At 33.6% G+C, this 25,097-nt stretch overlaps 1 protein-coding gene across 1 annotated transcript in view; it reads right to left on the reverse strand.

The window, feature by feature from the left end:
• Positions 1-25,097, reverse strand: part of CEP290 (centrosomal protein 290kDa) — a gene marked incomplete at its 5' end in the record, with an annotated part of 43,668 nt that overhangs the window by 1,933 nt on the left and 16,638 nt on the right. Inside the window, 24 exons of the mRNA XM_010284567.1 lie at positions 1,508-1,649; positions 2,902-3,062; positions 3,390-3,512; positions 3,868-4,032; positions 5,785-5,871; positions 6,169-6,303; positions 8,563-8,686; positions 9,278-9,433; positions 10,301-10,446; positions 11,849-11,965; positions 12,531-12,752; positions 12,855-12,992; positions 13,206-13,419; positions 14,113-14,312; positions 14,892-14,999; positions 16,102-16,368; positions 17,076-17,210; positions 17,298-17,405; positions 17,671-17,835; positions 18,800-19,255; positions 20,020-20,131; positions 21,061-21,212; positions 23,310-23,515; positions 24,245-24,356. Coding sequence (XP_010282869.1) covers positions 1,508-1,649; positions 2,902-3,062; positions 3,390-3,512; positions 3,868-4,032; positions 5,785-5,871; positions 6,169-6,303; positions 8,563-8,686; positions 9,278-9,433; positions 10,301-10,446; positions 11,849-11,965; positions 12,531-12,752; positions 12,855-12,992; positions 13,206-13,419; positions 14,113-14,312; positions 14,892-14,999; positions 16,102-16,368; positions 17,076-17,210; positions 17,298-17,405; positions 17,671-17,835; positions 18,800-19,255; positions 20,020-20,131; positions 21,061-21,212; positions 23,310-23,515; positions 24,245-24,356 — 3,951 coding nt within the window. The remainder of the gene's footprint in view (positions 1-1,507; positions 1,650-2,901; positions 3,063-3,389; positions 3,513-3,867; positions 4,033-5,784; positions 5,872-6,168; positions 6,304-8,562; positions 8,687-9,277; positions 9,434-10,300; positions 10,447-11,848; positions 11,966-12,530; positions 12,753-12,854; positions 12,993-13,205; positions 13,420-14,112; positions 14,313-14,891; positions 15,000-16,101; positions 16,369-17,075; positions 17,211-17,297; positions 17,406-17,670; positions 17,836-18,799; positions 19,256-20,019; positions 20,132-21,060; positions 21,213-23,309; positions 23,516-24,244; positions 24,357-25,097) is intronic.

The following is a 25,097-nucleotide window of genomic DNA, read 5'->3' on the forward strand; positions in this document are numbered from 1 at the left end:
ACAGTTTCCACTAAGCTAATTATCTACAGTCTTTTTAAAGTTACTATAGATCATTGCTACGTATTTCATGAACGTGAACAAAGAAGTATTCAAAAGTTAGATTTACAAAGAAAATTTGATACATAGCTATGTTAGCATAATTGATACATATGCTTAAGGAAGTGATATGCCTAAATAATTTTAAGTAAAAGTGCTTTAAAAATATTACCAACATGCTTATTTGCATACCTAGGTGTCCAAGTTCCTTTTTAAACATAATATGAAAAGCCTCTGATTTTGCAATGAAAACCCAAATAAGTGTGTGTTGACTAGAAATGACCTGCAGTCATCCCTGACCAGAGAGGGAGTTAGCCTCCAGAAGAGCCTTTCAGCAGAAGATGCAGGAACAAAAAAATTAGTGTTTTAAATATGAGACTATATACAGCTTTTGAATGCAGTGACAATTTATGAACTCTCATAAGGCTACTGTTAGTGATAGGCTTTTTTTCTATTACAACCTAAAATGGTAAAGATTTGTGTTTTTTTCCACAATAAATGTCTGTTTCTTTGAAATGTAGTTAACCTTGACCACATCCTTTCATCAGCATTTAAGACACGAAAAAAACTGGAAAATGTGTTGCTCCAGAGTAATACCACATAATGAAATAATTTTATCTCTGTGCTGCTGGTATACACTTCATGTTAATAATGCTGACTTTAGAAAAGAGAAAACAAGCAAAAATTAACAAAATAATTGTTTTATATGACTCAGTTACAAGTTCTATTCTTTATTGAACACATTTACTTGCTTACATAATATGTATGACTTCCTATATGGCAAGTTGTGTTATGCAATACGTTACACTGAGAATGGCCAGTATGAGGTGGCTGGGGAAGAAAAACATGCACATACTAATAAATGAGAAGATGGAAGCTAATCTAGGTGGCTAGTCCTAGGGCTACATCTCTGGAGTACTTAAAGGCTAGAAATTTATCTATCTTTTCAAAGGTACCCACGTTTAAATTCATCAGCTCTTCTGTGTGTGAAGTAATATTTGTAAGACTTATTAGGGACTGCATGTAAGAGGCCAGATTGGAAATAGGCATGAAGATCCACTTTAGGATGGCACAGTCAGTCCCCCAGAAAAGACCTGGAAGAAAGAGGGAAGTCCCTGCAGCAGACTCACTCTGCAGAACAAGCTAGAAAGATTTTAAGACCATTTGAAGCATCTGTACCTACAGGCTTTCTTGTGATCAATGAAAGGATAATATAAAACCCCTACAGAATAACAGTAGAAAAAACTTAATTTTCCCCTGAGACTGCACGGCAAGAATATATATTGATAATATGTGGTAAACCTCATTAATTGGCTAAAATATGTAAATATACAATTACAGCAACTAGGACTGAAAAAAACCTATAAAAGCATGGATTAGAGAAAAAAATGTACTCTGCAAATATAGACATAGGAAAGAAATAAATATTAAGCAATCTAGTCCCAGAGTCATCTGGGTAAATTTTACTCACTTGTTCTTTTAGATCTTGTAAGTTTTTATCAGCATTGTGTTCACGTTCGGTTGCCTCCTGAAGCAGCCGTTTAAGGTCAGTTATGCTTTGGGTTTTTTTAGCAATATCCATTTCCATTTCCTTCATCTTGGTTTCGTGCATCCTGGTACTATTTTATTTAGAAAAAGGTAAGAGCAAAAACGAATACTTTTGCAGAAATAGAGATTAAAGTATTTTTAGGAGATTAAATTATTAAATAATTTAGGAGACTATATGTAAATTATATAAATATATATTCATAATATATGTTTATATAATATAAATCAGGATTTCTGTAAGCAACCACAAAACAGAACTAAACAGCTTGCTTCTAGCAAAGAAATGAATGCCATTAAAGCTGTTCAGGCTGTAGAGTTAAGATCTCCAGCCTGTATAAGTAGGTTGTCATAGAAAAAGCATCTGCACTAATTGTGGAAGTACAGATAAATTAAAAATGTACGCCTAAGTTGCAAAGCAGAAATCGGTGTCATAAAATTGTTTTCTTTAGTTTGTTCCATGTTGAGTGATGCAAGTGATACCTGAATTTTAAAACAACTGATAGGTAACTCTCAGATAACTTACTGGTATAGAGTTGTAGACATTTACTATTATTACCAAACAAAAAATTATTTTTGATGCTTATTTCAAAGTCTGAGTTTTACCTAAAAATAGCGATTCCCTGTACTTAATTTTATATATTGCAAAAGATAATGCAGTGTTAGTCTCCGGGTTCTTCTCCCTTCTTATAACAGAATCAACTGGCTGACTGCAATTAGCTTTCAGGGCCTTCAGAACACACGAAAGATCTTTAGCTATGCCTGCATGTCCCAAGGAGTATAGAAATCCCAGTGGGGTTTCTAACACAACGTCTGCACATTCACGTGGTTAAATATAGATTCAAATGCAGCCAAGCTGGAAAATGCAGGTTGCTGGCTTCCAGTTTTTGTTTCAGATTGTCATCCACATGAAATACTTTCTAGGTTCAGCAAGAATGCAGATATTACTACAAAAACACAAATACAATACATTTAAGCAGTAAAGAACACAAAATACTTCCTTTACCAGAACCATCCAGAAGTCTACAGTTGATCTGAAGAGTGGAGACAAGTAATTGGGAGATAAGTAACTGGCTACTGTCTAGAAGCAGCTAACAAGGCCAATACTTAAGGACACTAGATCGCTGCTGGATTCCTATCAGAGACCTGTACACAGATTCTACATACTAATATGGAATCAGAAAATAAAATACGGACAGTATGAAACTACCTTCAAAAGAGGAAAGAAAAATTATGAAAAGGAAAGTCTAATTTGTTTGCTAATATTTAAAGAGGAGTTAACACTTGTGTTCATCTTCTTACTTCATTCTCAATTCCTACCTCATTACAACGGACTTCCAGCTTTTGCTGTCAGCTCCATCCAATTGGCTCTCAGCCAAATTTAGCCTCTTAGTGGTTTCCTCCAGCTGTACAGTTAACTTCTCATTTAGTATTTCCAAGTTATTCTTTGCTATTCGTAGCTTCTCTGCACTGTCAGCTTCCTATTGTTCAATAAAACAAAGGTTAATGGAATACTTAACCTCACATGAAGCACAGGATTATTGAAAATGATGGTGAGATAGGGTCAGTGCTGGTCTAGAGGAAAACAGTGCATCCAAGGTCATTAGCACCACAGCTTCCAAATTCTGTGTTAGGCTGCTGCTTGGATTTCTCCTCTCCACATATAATTAAAAATTCTGTCACAGCAATATCAGTGCTTAGAAAGTGTCCATTCTATATCAAGCATGAAAAAACCCCCAAAGGATAAAAAGATACTTACCACAACCAGTAACTAATGGAAATAAAGGGATGCATTACAATGACCATACCTTTTTCAGTTCTTTACGCAGCCTCTCGTTTTCAGTAATGACTTTTTCCATTCCTTTGGCTTTAGATTCATAACACATACTCAGCCTGCCCCCCAGATGAAGCTTCATTTTTTCCATTTCAGACTAAATATCAAACAGTTCGTTAAAACACATATACATTGCTTAGCAGAAAAGTTCAGATTTCCATTTTTAAAGCACAGCATAGTTACAGCTACCTAGCACAGTGCACGTAACATTTCATCACATATTTAAATATATCCTTAAGGTATAGAGTAAAAGAGTACCTTTGCATAAATTGGACAGTATGTTATGTTATGCTAAAAAGAAGTTTTGCTTTTCTGTTCCACATGTTCCATATTTGGAATTTTTAAAATACTTCTGTGCCAATCAATGTCAACAACAGGCTTGCTGCTCCATTTTCCTACTAACTTGCACATAAACAGTTATCTACATATAGTTACTGGAGATAAATCAGTACCTTTAGCCTCTCATTTTCCTGTTCAAGACCAAGTAATTTCTCCTTTGAAACCACAGCTGGAACTTTTTTCAGATCTTCATTTTCTCTTTGGACTCTCTCTACAACCTTTTTCATCAAACCAATTGTTTTTTCCAGTTCTGGGACTGTCTTTCCACTTCTACCAGCCTACAGAGAGGGAAGAAAAAAGTTAAAAGGAAATAAACAGTTCATCTTAAGATTCTGAGACACTCTAAATATTACTTTATTGCTTATTTTCCCATTGCAATTTATATTTATAAAAAAGATATTATGGTGTGACTCGAACCCTAAAGTTTCTTGCATACTTAGCTCCCCAAAATATGTAGTGATGTATTCACCCCCAAAGTCAACATAGAATCTGCTGTACTTTATGAACTACACTGAAACATTAAGAAAATAAAGTACTACTTTATTTTTTTATCTTTTCATGTAGAGTAATTCCCTGATCCAATAGACGATGCAATTGCTTGAATGTTAATACTATCTGAGGGGACAAAAAAAAAAAAAAAAAAAAAAAAAGAATGGCCAAGAGCTTGGCCAAGAGCTTGAGGGAGGAAAAGAGGGGCCTTTTTTAGCAACTATACTTCTGCTGGATTAAAGTGACAGAAGAACTACATCTTAAAGCATGAGTAAATCTCCTCCCTTTCCCCAGGCATATAGTCTCCTTGCAGAGTGATAAATAAATAAATAAATAAATAAATAAATAATTATGGGGGGGAAAGCTTGTAATTTTCCATTCTTTCTTCACTACGTTCATTTATGAAGTAGAAAAGCTGTCAAAGGCCATCAAAATGCATTTATTTTCTGATCATCTTTGTAACAACTGTTTTCCTCAGCAGTAATAATTTAAAGATGATGCTGTTTCTAGTTCTGGGCCCATGAAGTGCCTCCTTTTCTTTCTACAGCAGTAAGGAGCACAGTACAATGGAAAATGGAGAAGATTTTAGTCTTTGGAGCCCTACATAAACCTACATAGTGACCAATTTTTGGAAGTAAAAATGACTTATTCTTCTCTAAAATAACTAGAGGGATTAGGAGGTTTGTGTTGGTACACAGCAGAGTTAAAAGAAAAACCTCTGTCAAATCTTGGTGCCTGAAATGGGAGGAAGATTCAGAATTTGCTGCCTTCTCAGAAACTTTGCATGAAAGTTTTATAAACTGAATTTCCATATCCAAAAGCTACCACTGCAGAAGAGACAGGCAGATACACAAGCAGTCCGTGTAAGGTACACGTAAAAGAATGGTAAATACACAATCTTCCAGGTACCCAGAAGTAGAACTCATTCCCTTCGTATACTGACAGCTACGAAAGCACTTAAAAGCTTTTAGTTAAGGTGGCTTCCTTTAAAAGGTCACACAAATAGTTTGACAAGTTAGTGGCAAGAGAGATACTGGACACTGCTGAAGCCTTTTTCCCCTGTAACTTCTGAAATACTGGTCCATTAAAGTAGGGTAAATTTTAACTGTGTCATCTTGCACAGTATAACAAACAAAAAACTTCACTAACAATAACTTACACTTTCTAACATCTGCATCAAATCAAAATCCTTTTAAATCATAAACATGTAATGTATCATGCATTTACATAAATACATACTATAATTTTCATTATTAAAGCTGTAATTCCTATTTTTTGTACAAATAATGTTTCTGAAGATAACTAATCCAAATGACAAAATAAGGCCATGATAGTGCAAATATTTAATAGTTTAGCTCTAGTCTTTCTAATGGTCCTATTAAGTGAATGTCATTAATTTATTATAGCACTTTGGCAATAAAATAAACAAGAAAGAATAATTCCTCATTGCTTTTGGTTGATTCCAAATAATTTAGCTTTAATAAAGTACTGCTTTTTTTTTTTCATTTAATTATGATGAAAAATGCTGTTGCAATACTTACCCCTCTAATGCTGCACAGCTTTTGTTCAACATCTGCTTTCTCTTTTTTGAGAAGTTCACACATTTCTTTTAAATCACCTACTTGGTCCTAAAAACCAAAGTAATAAGCAACTTATTTAGATTTCAAGCTGAGGTGAACAGTAACAAAATTACAGTTGGTTTACTTTGAAAAATGTATTGATAAAGCAATTTCTCATCACAATGACATTTTTCATCATTTCTACCAGCCATTCCACCTTCTCGTCTTCCATAAAACCATGAAGCACTTCGAGTACGTACAGAAAAGATATCCATTTCCTTTTAAGCAATCCTCTAACCTGTGTCAGAGTAAAGGGTAAATGGTAAAAAGATATTACCGTTTTTACTAATGGTAAAAAGATATTACCGTTAATCTTGGCAAATCTTTATTGGCCTGCTCTAGCTGGAATCTTAGCTCAACGTTTTCAGATGACAATCTTAAATTTTCCTTTAAAACTTCTTGTTCTCTTCGATATTGATCATCTGATTCTATTCCTGATGTCTTGAGAAAATGAAGGGGAAAAATTATTATTAAGTGGTAATACACTAATCATTTTATCAGTGGTAGCGGATAAAAAGCAACACAGAATTAGTATTTTTCACAGAAATAAAATGGATGACAGTTTTATCACCAGTTTTGATTCAACCTGCTCTGACTTTCACTCCTTCTCTTACATTTTCTAAACTTGCTTAACCTTTAGGGGAAGTTTACAAATCACCAGTAGAAATTTTGTCAAACCAAAATTAACTCTCAAACTACTGGGTAGAAATAAATCTCAAAGTCTAAAAGACAAAAAAGCTACTGAGTGTAGTAAGCTGTGACACTGGGAACAGCTTCTAATTTTAAGGACATATTCTGGTATGTTTATTAAAGAGTACATACAGCATAAGGAATTTCACTTAAGTCAAACACATCACAGAGCAAGTCAGGAAGAGTAGTATATAATTCTAGTTCTTAGTCTGTTCCTACAATCTTATGTCTTCATCCATGGAGGCTAGTAATTTCTATTACATAACGAGTGTTTTGCAAGCCTTATATTGCGAATTCAAATCATAAGTATATAGTAAATTATTTTGCCTGACTAGTAAAAAGAGTAAAACCTTTCGATGATATAATAATGAGCAGTTTTTAATTATGTAGTTATGGAATTAACCGTATATATGATCCATTAATTCATCACTAATAACGATAGGAATAAAGTATTTCCTTCAATAAAGCATATTTTTTTCTTAGTGTAAGTAATAACACATCACAAATCTCTCAAATAATGAAGGTCATCAATTAGCTGCATCTATAATTGGGATTATTTGTAAACTTTCTGGATCAAAACTTTAGAACTGACGGTAGCATACTTGTGAGCTGACATGCATGCCTATCATGAAAGTGTAAGGTTTGCTTTATGGACCACTTGGTGACTACTGCAATATCCCTGCAGACCATGCACGGGAAACCACTGCAGTATCAAAATCAAACTATTCTATTTCTACATCATTTATACAAAAGAAATCCTATGGGATTGCTAGAGTATCAAACCTCAGGCATTTTACAAAATTCTTGGCTTGTTTCAACCCTCTCTGTACCACTTTGGTAAGTTCCATGTTTATCCTCTGCAGTGTGTTGACTGATTTCCTTATTCACATTTATGTTTTCTGTTTCATAGTCCTTAGCTTGATTAGAAGGCTCCCCTGAATCAGACTGATTGCGGCTCATTCTGTCAGTATCAGGCTCTTCTACACTTTCCTCTTCATCAACATTTGATTGCTTGAGTATTTCTCGCTTCCTCTCCTCTTCTTCAAATTCCTCATTAAGTCTTCCATTTTCAGGTTGGGTTATATCTTCTTCTTTTTCATTGCACTTCTCTTCATCAGCTTCAGCTGTATTTTTGTTTTTCAGTCCTTCCCTAGAAATATCTGTGTCATTGCATTTCTCACTATCTTCAGGATGTTGTTTGGGAGACACTTCTGTGCTTGCATCCGCAGTAGCCTCACGGATTTCATTATGCATGATGCATGATTGCATGTCAGCTTCCTCATCTATTTCATTGCCATCAGTAATGCTATGATTAGTCTGATGTTTGATTTCATCCCTATTTGAAATAGATTTCTTTTGAAGGAAATTCAAATACTTTTGTTTACTGATACTGACAGGAACAGACTTGGTCAGTTCAGTTTGGTCATATGTACTCTGATTCAAGTTGAAGATAGAATGAAGCATGAAAGAAAAGCAGAAGACAGTAAAACAAAACAGGAAATAAAGAAACCTAGACTGTACTGTTAAATCTATTTCTTGAAAAATTAACATAACCTAATAATCCAATATATGCAATATAATGAACCTTGTAAAAATCAAAACACAACAAAACAACCTAATGTAACTGAAATGCAGCTCAGTATTTCCCCAAACTCTGTGTATCCCAAATTTTCATTCAGTATGGAATATAAAAGTAGTCTCAGTTGCAGACTCATACATTTAAAAGTACATATACCTTATTTCTCCACATATGCTAGGATGCTGAATATTTCAGCTTCTACCTGTAGAACACAGAAACTATATGCTTTGGAGTTTTGGTGGGTTTGGGGGGTTTATTTTGTTGTGGTTTTTTTTGAAAACACTAAAAGCTGAATATTTCATATCCTGTTCTAGAAATACTATCATTTGAAATAAAACCAGCTAAATGACACAGAATACCAAACGGATAACAAATATCTTTGTTAAGTAGGTGTGATTCCTCTAGGTAACATGGGTACATCATTAACTTACTGAGGGTCTAGAATATGTCTCTCTTGAACATTGTCTCTGCAGTGCATGAAGCTTTTCCTGGAGGTATTGATTTTTGAAATGTAGTTCTTCTACAACAGAATCTCGTGGGATTGCTTGCTGTGTTCTATACCAAAAAATGAATCAAGACAAAACAAACAAATGGCTGTTAATGCAGAAAAACATCCCTTGAAGTAACAAACCCATGAACTTCTGGATTACTAGACTGGATTTTCTAGTATTACTGGGCTAGATATTCTAAATGAATGTTAGCCATATACACTATTTCAACCAATCTCCATGAATCGAAAGTACTTACTTTGGCAAAAGGAATCTGCTCTTTGGAGATGTGTACACCTTCTATTACTTAGGTACACTATCCACTGTGATAGTGGATACACTGATTAAGAATACACTCACTAACTGCAACTTAGCAATTCCAGTAACTGTCACCAACACTAAATTGTAATTACAATTTTACACAACAGGAGCCAGATGTTTTTCATATTACTTAGCTTTTTAGAATAATGTCTGAACATGCACAATTGCTCCCAAGTAGCGTTAAGTTTGCTTGTCACAGACTTGAAGGATTTTTGAAATCCGTCTTTTTTTTTCCTTATCCAATCAATTGGCCTAATAGACTATCTATCTCTTTCCATAGACTTTTTTCTTATTTAGATTTTTTAGTTTTTATAGATTCTTTTAAAATGCCTCTCACCTCATGTGAGCAACTTCATTTTCTAAATCTAGATTCCGTTTTCTCAGTTCTTCCAGTTCTTTTTCAATATCTGAGGCTCTTACTCCAACAACACGGTCAACAGTGACACCAGTAGTTTTCAGTTTCTTCTGTAGGGCAACTTTCTCTTTTTCAGTCCTGCAACATACAGTAAATTCACATTTAAAACTTTACTTGCTAACTTGCTTTCTTTAGGAGAAAATATTTCTGTCTTAAGGAATCCACATTTGCAATTTATTTGCTCACTGAACCACACCCCCTTTCCTGTTTAATAAGATTACTTTATATAAAGCTTTAAAAAAACCCCAAGCAAAACCAGAGCTGGAAAAAACAACTGCACATTATATCAGTATCATGCATGTCATAAACCACTTGCTGTCTTGCCTATCTTTTATGTGAAATTCATGGAAGACTTGCTAAGAATAAATGCCATTTTGAAGCAGTTTCAAACCACAGTCTAACCACAACTACAATCACCATCACAGTTTCCTTTCTCTTCTGCACCTTTTATCAGTAAAACCCTGCCATTACTGTACTGAAGGAAATATAACATTTGCAGAGGGTTTGCGCACGTGTTTTTTTTAAAAGGCTTCCATCTCATAATCCTAGAACTGTCAGTACTGCAGTAGACCTACATATAACCATAGCACAGTATCCAATCCTAGCAATCTGATTAAATAGCACAGCAGTGAGAAATAGCCTGTCTTCATAAAGCTGTTACTTGGTTCATGGGAATAACAATGCTATATGCAAGAAGCATCATAAAGGACTTAAATTAGTTTCATTCAGAGACAGTTTCTTCTAATAAAGGTTGTTGGCTTCTACAAGAGAAAGGATACTACATGAGTAGCCTGCTGCTTGAAAATTAACTAGTCCTTTTAATAGGAATGTCAAATTCTAGACATCAATCTTATAAATATAACAAACTTATAATTAATGTCGCAAACATATCTGGATTTCCCTTACACCATCATTTTGTAGCCACATCTATTAAAACCAACTCACTTTGTATGGATTTCCTTCAATGTATTCAACTGTTTGGCTAAAGCATCTGCTTCTTTTTCCTTTTCCCTTAGTCTGTTCCGCAATCCTTCCATTCTGATTTGCCATTTTTTACTTTCTTCCCATCTAATTATCTCCTCCTTGGAGGTCTGTGAAGTACATAAACAAATTATATATTTCTTTTTGAATGTTTTTCTTAAAGCAAAATAAGCAAACATGTTAGAAAACCAAGAATGATATAGTCTTCATTTATCATTTTAAAACATAAAGCCACAGCAGGCATATATTATTTACCTTATTTACCATAAGGTAAATAGTAGGCCCAGCTGGATACCTTAAGTGTGCTGTAGTAAATAGTGTACAAACCTGATGCAGATAATGCTATTACCAAATTCTTCCTTTTAATATTAATTCTACAAAAAAGGAGTGACACGTTTTATGAAATTAGAGGTGCTAGTGCAATGTATCCTTTTACTTTGAATTACATGTTAGTAAAGAAGACAGATTAAAGAAAAAGAAGTGTTTTTCTATGCCAATTTACAGCAGATCTGCCTTCTACAGCTCACCAGTATGCCCCTGCTGCACAGTTGTACAACTGGTCATTTTAGTTTATGTTTTCCTATGACAAATGGAATCTCTAGTTAAAGTTACAATTCAGTAACTATAAATTATACATCAGTTAAAACTGGTGCCTATGTGATCACAAATGGCTACTGAAAAATCACAGTCAATATTCCTGTAAGCAATTTCTGGGGTTTTTTTAATTGGACTTTTGCCTTCTCCAGTTAGCCCCTGTACTTTCTTTTCTGTCTTCATTCTAAACAGCTACTGCTAACTAAGAAACAGATGGAAAGCAAAATCTTGGAAAAAGGTAAAAACATGTAAGGTTTGAGAAAATATTTCTAGACACTAAGCAACAGGTATTTAAAAAGTCTCAAATTAATTGGAAGCATAAGTGCAGTCCTAGAATTAGATATAATAAATAGCTTGAATGTCATTATAAAAACATGCTATCATATTCCAGTATACTTTATGATTACTATGACAAGCCACTAATTAGTTACTGAAGTAGTAAAATAACAAGCAAAAAACTAATGAAAACAACTAGTAAAATGAACAAATCTCCAATAGCTCAGAACCTCTTGTATGTGGATATCACTATCGTGAAGAATAATCACTTGTACAGATATCATCCCTTTTAGGATTCATACTTTTGCTGCTAAGTACATAATGTTTTTATCATTGCATTCATTTGCCAGCACTTATGTAATCAATTTCACTGCTACTTAGGTAGGTGGTCTTAGTTTTCTAAGATTAGTAATTCATCTTTAATTCTGCAAAATGGGCGGGAAAACATTAATATACCAGTACAAAGCAACGAGAGCAGTAGAAAGAGCATGGGAAACATGAAGTTACAGTCACGAAACTGCTTTTCTTCTGATTAAGTTTGGGTGGTTGGTTGGTTGTGTTTTTTTAGAGGCAATAGGGAGTTGAACTGCCTAGACCTAGGCTGATGATATCTTTCAAAGCCACAATCTAAATATCACATACCTTGTCTTCTCTTACATCTTTTTTTTCTGTTTCTCCACACTTCTTCTCAAGTTCACTTTCCAACTTTTTAATTTTTTTCTGAAGTGCATCTATCAGGTTTTGTTCATCAGCTTTGCTCTGAAAAATTACAAACTTTATGAACGTCAATTTTAATGACCACTACCTAAGTATATTTCTCCAGTCAAAAATTAAGGAATTTAATTCCAATTGGTACGATTAGTTTACAACCTAGATGATCCTTTTTAAAATTATCTTTATTAAAAGTATGGGAATGTAACTTTGCATTCTGAACTGAATAATCAGCAGTAAATAGCCAAATTTTAAAAAAATAATTAGACAATTCTACTGTAAATCCTTTACTTTTCTTCTGAAAGGGGAAATAACAACAGCCAGGAAGATCACAAAATTCCATTTTTCAAAGAAACTTTGAAAGTGGTAATTCAAGTCCTCAGACTTTCAAACATATTTCAAGGACCAAGTATTTTTCAGTCGCTTCCTTTTTTTTGAGGCACACTTCCAACAGCAAAAGCTAATAGCTCACATGTAACCCAGCTGATGAGCAAAATAAATTTTTAAATCAAGTCTCAATGCCTGCCAAAAGTACTTAATCTTCACCCCCAAACCATCACATCTATGCAGAAACTTGACTAAGATCAAATATATTTTTAAAAATCACTTCTACCTGAATGCTACTGCTTAGCCTCCTAATCCGTTTCTTCAGTTCTTCGTTTTCTTTTTCCATTTCATTTTTTTCTCTCAACATTTTAGCAAATGCTTTTTGTTTCCTCTGAAGTTCTTGGTTCAACTCATCCCTTTCATCAGACAAAGAACTTTCCCTGGTTTTACTTATTTTAAGGTTATCTGTAAGTTTTGTAATCTGATTATTTAATTCCTCTATCTGTGTCTAGAAGAAAACAAACAAACAAACAAACAAAACAGCAAAACCCCCAAATCAGGATTATCAACAATACAACCATGCAATACAAGGATATTACCTAGTACTCACCGTAAGCCCCTTTGTTTGTCTGTCAACAATCTCCTGGACATTCATATATGCCTCTTTTTGTGATGCAGCAGAAATTATCTGCTGTTCAGCATTAGCAGTCATTTCTGCTCGGAGTTCCAGAAGTGCTTTACTCAAAGCCTGAAAATCATAAATGCAAGTTCTTTTAAGTGAAGAAGCTGCTAATATGAACATTACAAAACAAGAAAAGGCAATTATATTTTACTATGTTATATTATGCAATTATATTCTACCTTACTAGAGGTAGAACATAGTGTATTACACATAGAACTCTTAAGTACTAAGCAACATTAAACATTTATGTGACATAGGGATTAAGTTTTATTGACTAACCTGCTGCTGCTTCTCTTTTATGGCTAACTGGCTCTTCAGCTGTTCCACCAGGTTTTTCAGTGTTGCTGTGGGTGCTCTATTATTTGCTTCTTTTTGGACCTCTAGTTCAGCTTTTACATTTGATAATTCCTTCTCCATCTGACATAGCATGTTCCTCAACTGATTTGCTTCATCTTTCAGTTGTTCCACATCAACTGTGTGCTTTTCCTGAAGCCTAATAAAAAATAAGCATTAATAGGGTACACTGCAATAATTAAATTAGCAAACTCCAAATAAATATCAAAGGGCATGATGTTATATTTTTTATTATTGTTAAAGTAAATGACCCTAGATTTGGAAACAGCAAAAAAAGACTGACTCAACAAAGAAGGCCTCCATTTAATAAGAAAATTACTCAAGAAGGTCATCAAAATGAGATTAGAGCATTGTTCATTATAATTTCCTGGCCCTAACAGGTAAAGAAAGCATCATACTTTTCTCCTTTTAAACAGCTGTTAAATTTTCATAAGTTTATTAACTTGTTATTTTTAACTTATTAGGCAGCAAGCCCAAATGGATGTATCGGGGGAAAAAACCCAAAACACAAACCAGCAAGTATCACAGTAGCTTAATGACAACTCTCATACCAAGACTCCTTGAATACTTTCTTTTTCACTCAATGGCACAATGCTAACAACTGAAAGGCATTTTTCCAAGCCAGTTTTTCAATATTGGCCCTGATGAAGGGCTACAGATTAAAAATAATTTACAATTACCAACCATAGTAACTCCTTTGAGTTAGTTTTTTCAGCCGAATCTTAAATTCAGCAAAAACATGTCCAATTTGATAGACCAGTCCTGTAGCAGCAATACAGAATTGACTTGATCCAATCCAACTGTGACTTATGTTAACAGTCTAAAAACTTACTGGGCTCTGATAGTCTCAAACTCTTCGATTTTCATTAAAGTAATTTGTTTTTGTTTCTCCAAATCAGATGATGTTTTCTTTAATTTTCCAACAAGTGAAGCAAGGGAATTATCCTGTTCTGCTACAGTTTGCTCCATTTCAGCTAAGCGGAGAAAATGTTTGTGGTTGGAAAGCGATAAAGTCGTCTTTTTCACTAATTCCTGTAAAAGAGAACAAATGCATGTTATAAACATTTTAAGCTTTAAATCACATGTAAGCATTAGTGATGCATTTTAAATTCAATCCCAAATATAACCAAGCATTAATATCGAACATATTTATTTACTAAGATGTGAGTAGTCCACAGAGAAAGCAGTTTCACTGGCTTGAAAAGAGCTTTTGCATCTAATGATCCACAGAATAGCCAGTTAAATACAGGTTTCACCTTATCATAAAGCGTCATGAGAAAATTTTTATTGAAATGGGTTAGTTGAACATAACCACAGACTGAATGAAAAGAACAGAAAACAAAGTAAATCTCTCCCTCCTAGAATTTTCCATACATTAGGATGATATGAAAAATGCTCATATATACTGAGATGGCAACTTTATTTTTTTACACTTCTAATCCATCTCTTGTGAATTCTTTCAAGAATAATACAATAATTCTGTATCAACCACCCATTTATTTTTCCTGTCATCATTTATTACTTACTTTTGACTGCAAAACTGTTCTTCTCAGTAACAATTTTAAAAATTTGGGAACAAATTCACTAATCCCACAAATACACATAACTCACCAAAGCAGTCTGTTTGAATTTGTTAAGAGAATTCTCATTATGCAAATTTAACTTCTGGTGTAGAACTCTGAGGTCTTCCTCATGCTTCTTTACTATTTCCTCTTGTTCCTGTTAGCTCAAAATAAAAATATAACTCTACTGATACACACTTTTCCAGAAAGTCATGAGGCTACAGTATCTTCATGTTGATTGCTCACTCATTGCTCAGTATCACTCCCCAAATTTTCCCCTAATTCTGGCAGGTTTTAAAATTCTTTTTTTTCTTGCTATAATAAAATTTTTTTTTCCCCCCCTTTTTAACGCTATTGGAAAAATCTACTACTGTAGTTTTAAACTATGTAGCAAGTAGCATGGTGCAACGGGACAGGAGCTGGAGAACAAAACAATTGGTGCTGGTCCTTGCCAACTATGACTATCAATATGGAGAGTGATATCCAAACTATGTACTTTTCAGGTCTATTTACTTTGGACTATAGTGTGATCCCATGGATTGAATGTCTGCTAGCAGACAGAGCATGGTAGGCTCATTTTTAGGCTTCATCTTCTAGTTTAGTTCCAAACCAAAAAAAATTCGATTTCTCACAGAAGAAATAGTTACACTTGTTAAACAAAGCACACTAAGTGAAGACTGCTACAGACATGTGCTCCTGATTCAACCACACTAAAAGTGAGTACCTCTTGGACACAAAGTTTATGATTTAAAATATGATTTAAGGGTATAAAGAATAAAGAATATAAAGTATGCTTAAATAATATAAAAGTATACTTAGATACACTGTTTATGCTTTAAAATAGTCTATAATTTAAAATATGCTTTAAGAAGCATATTTTCCATAAATGCGTGTCTTTCCTGTACCTTCCAAATTCACTACAAGATGCAGTCCAGAGATCACTGTTGCAAGTACAGGAAAATCCCATGTAAATATACTATATACTGAGACCACTTCTCACAGCAGAATTTTAATTATCTGCCTGTCAAACTAACCTAATTCCTAGACAGACATCATATACATAGCCTTTTGACTGAGCAAGCCTCCTGTTTCAAGAAGTTAAAAAATTCTACATGAACTTTCTACACAAAAAATTAGTAATTGACTCTGTCCTGTTACCTCTGAGGTCAGAAACTTTTTAAGACTTCACTAGCAACAAGATAAAGAATCAACTAAAACAACTTAAAAATGAAAGAAATTTTGTGCAAAATTTTAACCACCTCTCTTGCTTTAGCAAGCAAATGTTGGTATTTTTTTAACACTTCCTCCTTTTGATTTAATCTTGCTTGCATATTTGCAATGGTTTGATGAGCAATTTTTACGGCATGATGGTACTCTGGATCATCTTCTTGTTTGCCTAATTCAGCCATTATTTTCTCTCTTTCTGATGTTGCAGGTAATCGAAGTCGTAGTTCATTTATAACTTTGTCTCTGGATAAAACATTTTGTTCAGCTTTCCACAGAGCAGTTTCCTTTTCTTTTAATTTCTACAACGAAAGGCAATTGTTGCATTTCTAGAATTCAAACACTGCAAAAAGATCTTACTTTTAAAAAAAAGTACCAGAAAGATTTGTCTAAGTGGACTTATAAACACAACACGTTTTGCAGTCAGTTCTGGCTGTATGGGATTACTATTAGATTAAAAAAGTCACAGAATAGCATTACCATGTCTTTTAGGGTATTATTTATTTTGTGTATTATATTATTATATATTATTTGCTTGGCACAAGACAGTTATGCAACTCATTTTGTGCTACCAAGTTAAGAAGCTGGTGTTTTTCAAATTTCTTAAGAACCACAAACTATCTTCTGTAGCAGAATTTCAATTTAGCAACCCAATAAAAAAGGATTTTGCTATGCTACTTGTTAAATTTAATGTAACACTTCCTAAATTTAACTAGCTATAGTCAACTGAGTTTTGTACAGCAAGAGCATCTCACCCTATGAAATGAATGTTCTAAAATACTCAAAAATTTCCCCCAATAATTTGTTCCAATGGAAAAAAATTTCATTTTAGTCATGGTGTGATTATGTTATTTAAATTTCTTCTGTATTAAATACTTCTAAGGGATTGGACACATATGAGTGACATATATAAAAGGATATTTATTTTATTTAAAAAAATTGAAATACATACTTTGCATATGAAATACAAACTTTGTCCCTTTATATGATAATTTAGATATTTAGTTACCTCCTCCAGTGATTTGCAGGTTGCCCTAGTTTCCAAAATTGTTCGAATATGCTCCTGAATCTTTCTCAAAGCCAACTCAAGTTGTTGTGGGAGCGGCAAACAAGGGTCTGGAACTGATCCTGTAGCCTCTTCTAACTGCACAGAAAGATTCATATTCATGTAATTTGACAGCTCCAAAAAACACGCTTATGAGTCTATTTTTAGTTAATTCAGTGCAGGTACCTTTAGAGCTGTACTAAGTATTTCATTTTGCTGATGATCATACTGGTCTAATTGGTGCTGCAGTTCTACTTCCCTCTGGTCCCAAGCCATTTGCCTTTCTTCATGAAACTGTAAGAAATGTTTGATAAAGGTATTTTATTTATTGAAGGCAATGGGAATTTTATAACCAACTTAAACAGAAAAAAAAGATACTAAAATTTATCTTTTGTTAAATGTATCTTTTTTAAAATACTCAAATGTGCTATTAAAAAGAATTATGGAACCAAGATACAAATATCTATGTTAACAATTTACTAGGAAGAATCCTCCTTTCTAAATCACTTCGTGAAATAAGGAACAGGCTGTTTTTCTAATAGCATGCAGAAATACATACCTTGTTCTGCTGCACAATTTCTTCTTCCAGATTATTGATTGTATGTTCATATTCACAAATTATATTCCGCAAATACTTCACCTCTTCCTTTTGCTTGACTAACTCTCGATTGAGTTTAAGTTCCTGCAGATGGAGTTCCTCCATCTTCATATGCCATTCAATTACCTAATGATGAATGATACACTATTATATTTACCAAGCCCACAGGCAAACTAGTTGCAGCTACACTCTTTGACTTTGAGGCAGTATGGCACTTATCCAACCAACAGGAAGAAAGAGGTTCTGCCTTCCTAAGCTGCTTCACTTCTGTTTAGTGAGGAGGCAAGGCAAGAGTATGCAACTACAAGAGAAATGACTGAAAAGTGATTTTCAAAACCATTAAAAACTGTTATGTGTTCAAAAATACACATGAATAACAGACATATTGATGTCAAAATGCTCTAGAAAAATATTTGAAAACTGGTTTAGAACTAAAACATGCCAAGAGTGCTACAACCATTGCTTACACAGAGACATCTGTAGTCATGACAGATATAACCATATTATATAATACACAGTAATCTGGAAGACAAGTGAGAAAGCCTTATTCAAATTTCAAGGCAACATTGTTTACTATAGCAAAATATGGTTAAGTAGAATTACATGCGTATAATAACGTTTCTGACCATGCTGCCTGAATTACTGCCCCTGGATTTATTTATAAAGACATGGATTTGTAGTGAAGATTTCAATGCAAGCTCATGGAACAGAACTTCAGAATGCTATTTCTGTCTTTATAAATGTGTTTATTTCCATTTAATTCCATTCATAATTTAATTCATTTTATAATTTAATGCAAGCTGATATAACTGAATTCATTGTTAGCCTCTACTTCCTATGTCACTTAAATGGGCACAAAAGAAAATTAGTAAGTCAGACTGTGCTGACTTTTACAGGGCAAATAATTAATGCTGTATTACTTTTTTAAAACAGGAAAGCAAAAAATGATACCTGACGTATTCTAACAAAGTGCATTTTGAAATCATTAAGTTCTACAGTAAAACAGACATTTAGGGAACAAGCTGAACAGAAATGTAATTTAAATGCAGATCAGATGAACAAAGCTATTCGAAGTTGTAAAATAGCAAACCTTTTGAGCTCCTCTTGTATCCTTCAATGCACTTATCAATTCTTCTAAACTTTTCAGTTTTAAGTCCATCTCTAATGCTCTGTTTTCTGCATTTCGACGCTCCTGCTGGGCATGCTGAACTTCTTCCAGGATTTTTAGTTTGTCATTCTGTAGCTGAATCATTGTTTTAGAGAATTTTTCTTGCTGTGCTAAAGGCAGAGCACCACTAAACTGTCGCCGCAAAGACTGAACTGTCTGTTGTAGATGTTTGGCTCTGTTTCTTCCTTCCAGTTGGGCAAAATACAAGGCTTGCTCTCTCTCATCAAGCTTCTGCTCTAAACGTAGATTATGGATCTCCATCTTCTGTAGCTTCAATTTAAGCGTCTCCAATTTGCCTACAGCAACAGATTCGCTACCTTGAACAGCTATAATATGTTGATGCAGTTTTGCAATAACTGCTTTTTCATCTGACTGTGCCTAGGAACAAAATATACAGAACAAATTTATTTTTCATTTTGAATATGTTAATGCAGTGTATATGTAAATATAAATAAGCGCTTCTTTTTGTATTTTATATATTGCATGTATTTTATTCCATAGATAACAGCAAGAAATAGTCTCTTAAAAACAGGTTTTTCTTTTTCTACTGTTGTTTCTACAGCCACATTTTAGAAGTACACGTTTTCACATACTGTTCTTAAAAATTGTATCTTTCCAAAATACCAGGAAATGAGGAAGAAATGTGTACCGAAACTTAGATAATATGGTAACGTAAAAACTGACGAAAGTGTTGTATTTAGGGATTCAAACCATTCAAGAACATGCAAACAAATCCCAAGAAATTGTTTCTGCTAATAACAAAGCAATACAATAAGTCTACTGCAAATTTTCAAGATTTATAAGTCATTGCTTGTCTTGTAAAAAACAAATAAAATTTGCTGATATTATTTTTAAATATTGACCATGAGCTATTAATTAAATAGCAATAAATATTACCTAAATAACATGGAAAAAACCTCAAGATCTGTAATATCTGTACAGCTAGAAATGGAAAAAATGGAGAAGGGAATAATTAATGTAATACAGAACTCTTGAAAGCGTATGGCCACTACAAGGACCAGCTTGCTAAGATACTTCTGAAATGCTTTTGCAGTTTCCTAATTCACTGTAAAATTACTTCATTTCTTCTCACCTCAGGGAAAAAAATCCAAACTGCAGTGTTAATAAAGGTTAAATTTTACCTGATAGTCTAAAATTTGCATTCTAAGAGATTCCACTTCTTTATCTCTGTATTGCTGGCGTGCCTCCAGAGATTCAACTTGCATTTTTGCTACATCAGACAGTTCTCTTAACCTTGCAGGGAAAACAAGAGTATCGTGTCACCTGAAAACCACTGAGTAACCTAAGTTTTTCTAAATAGAAGATGCTAAGAAAAGATGCTTAGTATGTTTCCTCATATCAAAACATTTAAAGACTCTGTTCTTTTCAGCATACTCTTCTCTACTAGTCAGAGTCCTTGTTATGACAATTCTTCTGTATCGCCTCTCAACTTTTTCACAGAACATTTTCCTGTAAGTTATATAGAAGTTTGCTAGCAGTAACCTACTCCAGGAAAACAACACCGTGTTTTTACCTGAAGTAAGTATCTCTGTCCTCTGTTTCTCTCCCACTTCAGGACATAAATGCTCAAAAATTTATTTCTCAATTCCTTTCTCTGCTTCCCCAAGTCTAATCAGTGTCAAAAATCACTGCAGATATCCCCACAGACTTCACTGTTTTAGGAATATAACAGGATTACACTATTTACTCAAAAACAAATGTCCATATCAACATATATATAAAGGTCAGTTTCTCACTTTGCACATACAAAGTTAATCTCTTAAGTAAATGGCATCCCCACGCTGCAGTTTAATCTTCGAGATATCTCTGACTCTTTGAAAGTAAGAATTGCTTTCCAATTTCATTTGAGATTTTCATACATTTAAGCAGATTGTGGCAGAGAAACAAAATAAACCTTAATTAATTAGTTTAAAAATACTAGTAATAAATATCTAAGTGTACATTTACCCATGTCTATCCAGGCCAGCACTTAGTTCCTTGTTCAGATGAAAACGAAGCAAATTACTTTCTTTATAGTCACAAATTCAATGCTTCTTTTTCAATTCCAAATTTGGCATATACAATTAGTAATCATAAGTAGTGTACTACATAAGCCTATATAGCCTAAATTTTTGCATGCTCACAAACTTACTGCATTTGAAATTTGTTACTTCAACGCTTACTTTGATACTTCAATCTTCAGCTCCATCTCACGCTTCTCTAGGTCCATGATTCGTCGTCTATCTGCATCACTTACTGCCTTACTTACACTCTTTGACAGTTCATCTCTTAATTCCTGTTCCATTTTCTGTGCCTCGAAGTTGATTTTGGTGAGCTTAAAAAAAACAAAACCAGAAACAAACAAAATGGTATCCTAAGCACACAACTGCCTCCAACCCTGCAAATAAAAAGCAGTGCCAAAAGTATCTTTTCTTTCCTAGTCATTACAAAACACTGTTCAGCTGTGTTCAAAAAATAATTTCCTTTCCTCTCTGCTTAAACACCTTTTGTTTGCAGCATTGCATACACATAGGAACAGATATACAGGTCAGCACAGAACAGGATTCTAAATTAAACACAATTTTTAATAGTGAATTTTCTTAAAACCATTACTGCAATAACTTACTCTTAAACTAAAACAAGGAAAAAAAAGAAGAAAAGAGTAAGACTGTAAACTCTTTAGGAAATGAACCATCTTACTTATATATTTATATATTGTCTAGTATATCGCGATTGGTAACACAAATACAGGTTATATGTGCCAAGACTCATGATACTGTGTAGTTCTTTTGTTCTTTCTAAGAAGAACTTTCGTAATTAAGTGATACTCTTTCAAGCAGCTTGATTTTTCAAGTTGATTATTAAATACCAAGTAACCAATGTTTCAATTCAAACCAAAGAGCATTAAGAAAAAACAAATATCTGAAAAGCATTAAACAAGACAAAGAAGCCTCAGAAATTAATTTAGTAAATATAGTTGTAGCAGATTAATCTGATACCACTCCTTAATAAAAGAACAGAATTTCTAAACACAAAAAATCTGCACTTTACATATTTGAAGCAGTGGTATCTGGAAAACATCATGCTGAAGTAGATTTATGAGTTTAGAAGGAGATTTCTAGTAGATTTCTAGTTATCAGTTCTTAAACTGATATCACTTACAACTTTCATTGATTACCTTAGCACAATCTTGTTTTATATCGCTCTCTCCCTCTCTCTACCTCTCTCTTTCTCTCTCAAAAAAAGCAGTGACACCAGATTAGAAGGCACTATCAACAGGAGTATATGAAACAGAAAATATATGTCCTGGAGCTACAGAAATGAGGAAAAAAGGGATGCACAGAGGACCTAATAAGAAAAAATTCTGGCATTAGGAGTTCATCAACTCAAAATGAAGGAAGACCAGCAGACCTAAATGTATCACAAGACAGATAATAATATATGCAAAAGAGAAAAAGGGAAACGTGATCCTAGGGTGCATCACCTGAGGTATTTCTTAACAAAATAAATGAAGTCATGTCATCAGAAAAGGCTTCTGCTGCTGAAAAGCCTTATACACTTTCAGTTACTCCATGTCCCAAATAAATTCAAATCAAAACAGTGTAACAAACACTACTAAAACAACAATGGGGAGTCCAGATATGAGCAATCTAATATAGCCAGGCTAAAGCCTAGCAAAGCACAAGGAGGGGGAAATGAATACAATCTATCAGCATTCCTGTCAACATAACTGTTATGTGTTTAAATTATAGGCCAATACTGGCACAAGAACAAGTATGTACAACTGCCTATAAATAAATTTAGACTGGAAATTATAATAAAGTCTACTACTATTACATAATGAATTTAGGGAACAAATTTCAAATATGAATAGTGGGGACAAAAAAAAAAAAAAGACAAGATTAAGACTGATAATCTAAGGATCATCAGCTTCAATAGCACATGACTTCTCTCCTATTCCTGTATTATAGATAATGTTTGGCATGTGACAGAGGACATAGCCAGTCTGTAACAGAACCATGACAATATCATTTACAAAAGGGATGCAAAGGTCTAACATTTTTTGAATCTTTGGTAATTAAGGGAAAATTATCAGAAAAGGGATCATATGAATTAGGACACAAGAGAGAACACGTCAAGAACACACTTGTCTAGCAGTCTGCTGAAAAACTAGCAAATTATCTGTCAAGATGCTCATCCTATGTTTTACAGAGATTAACTAATATTTGAAATAAACTACTGACAAATTAATTAGTTATATTTTTTACAAATGTTGTGTGCATGCAAAATTGCAGCCTTTAAAGGCAGCTATATTTTGCACTATAAGCTTATTTGCCAGTCATGATACAAAATAGGCTAATCCTTTGTGAAAAGCTCAAAAATATGCTTTTAAGATGTGCCAGATTATGTTGTTAAACCTCAACAGATCTACCTCGGCAAATTTGGTTTCCAATTCAAAATTACGTTCTTCTATTTGCTTTACAGTGTTCCTTAAATGTTCATACATTCGTTGCGAATGCTCTGCTCTCTGTCTTTCATTTAGTTCCTTCATTTCCAACATTGCAATTTTCTTAGAAATGGACAAAATCTCACTGTTGGTTATTGCTTTTGTGGCCTTGTCCATGGCATTGTCATCCCCTGCATTAAAAAACATTTAAGTTAGGAAATACACAAGCTGATACAACTATGAAAATTATTTGCACCATGAAACAGAACATGTGTTTTGCTTTATCTGTCATATAAACTTTATCAAAACATCTGTATTATTTTTTAAATTGCAAGCATGATTATCTTGCCTTATTACATATTTGAAAGGTATCTAATTTGAATAAAATATTATTAACAATTATAAATGGGTATATCTGCAACCATGGTTATTGAGCCTGATAGCTATTTTCACTGTAGCCTTTCTCTTTATCCTTAATTCAGCTGGTAAACCTTCAGGAAATTTAAATTAAAAATCTGTAAAAGAAATAGATGTGGATGAAAAAATAGTTTGTTACAGAGTGTGAAACCAGGAAAAAGGAATAATTTTCCTGACAACATATGAAGTACTTAATTTGACTGAAAATCAAGTTAGAACATATAGCAACTTAAATTAAAAAAAAAAAATCAGGTGATGTTGCTTCATAAGTTCCAGCTTTTAAATCCTTGACCCAGTAACCCAAGAAAAGTCAATGTGGAACAGAAATGAAACAAACAAATTCACCAAAAAAAATTAAGACAGTTAACAAAAGATACAAAATAGTTTTGACTTTTTGTTGTTATTGTTTTAAGATACATCACATTTAAAACATTTTAAAATATTACTTTTACACAGGACATACCATTTGACTTTTAATGTTGCCATATAACTTTCATACTTGCCCAGTTTAGTTATCTGTTCCCAAGCCTGTTCTACAGTGTGAAGTTTCTCTTTCGTGATCTCCAGTTCCTTATTCAATAAATTTATCTGTGCTTTCAAGGATTCATTCTCATGCTGCATGACAAAAAAGTTGCAACATAACAGTAAACTATTTAACTGTAGCAGACTTCATGCTTTGTTTCTATATAATCTTTTAATTTAACAGAAACTACCTATGCACAACCCCTAATCTACATATAGGGCAACAGAAGGGCGTAGGTTTCCTCCTAAGGGTAAAAAGTTAGTCTCTCTGTGTTGTATCTTACTGTCAATAGTATTACCATGAATATTTATCATCAGTGACTGTGATTCCTCGAGTGTCTAGAATTAGATGAAGAAATCTATGTTTTTCATACTAAACACCCCATTAACAGTGGGAAAGAAATAAGTACTTCTGGAGGATATTTCATCCCACACAGGATATTTCATCTTGTGCATAAACACATTTGAGACTGATCATATGCTTCTTTTAGCTTTTAGGCATCTAATATGATGCCAAAGATTCGTTTTGTAAATGTTCCTTCAATCCTCCAAATAGAAACACAAATGTTCACATTAACCAGTAAAACAAACTTAATATTTCGTATTAATTTTCAATTTCTAATTTTCTGAACACATTTTTAGTTTGCTACTGATAAATGATTCTCTAGGTCTGTGAAACTGCTGAAATAAGCAATGCAGGTTTTCATACACAGAAAATTTCATAAAATAGAGCAGGAAACATTCATTCTTTAGCTAACACAAATGCACCTACCTGTTTCCAAACAGACAACTTTAATAGTTCAGTAAGTTTACCCACCACGTATATTTAACCCT

Source organism: Phaethon lepturus, unplaced genomic scaffold (assembly GCF_000687285.1).
Source record: "Phaethon lepturus isolate BGI_N335 unplaced genomic scaffold, ASM68728v1 scaffold18993, whole genome shotgun sequence".
In the NCBI taxonomy this organism is placed as follows: domain Eukaryota; kingdom Metazoa; phylum Chordata; class Aves; order Phaethontiformes; family Phaethontidae; genus Phaethon; species Phaethon lepturus.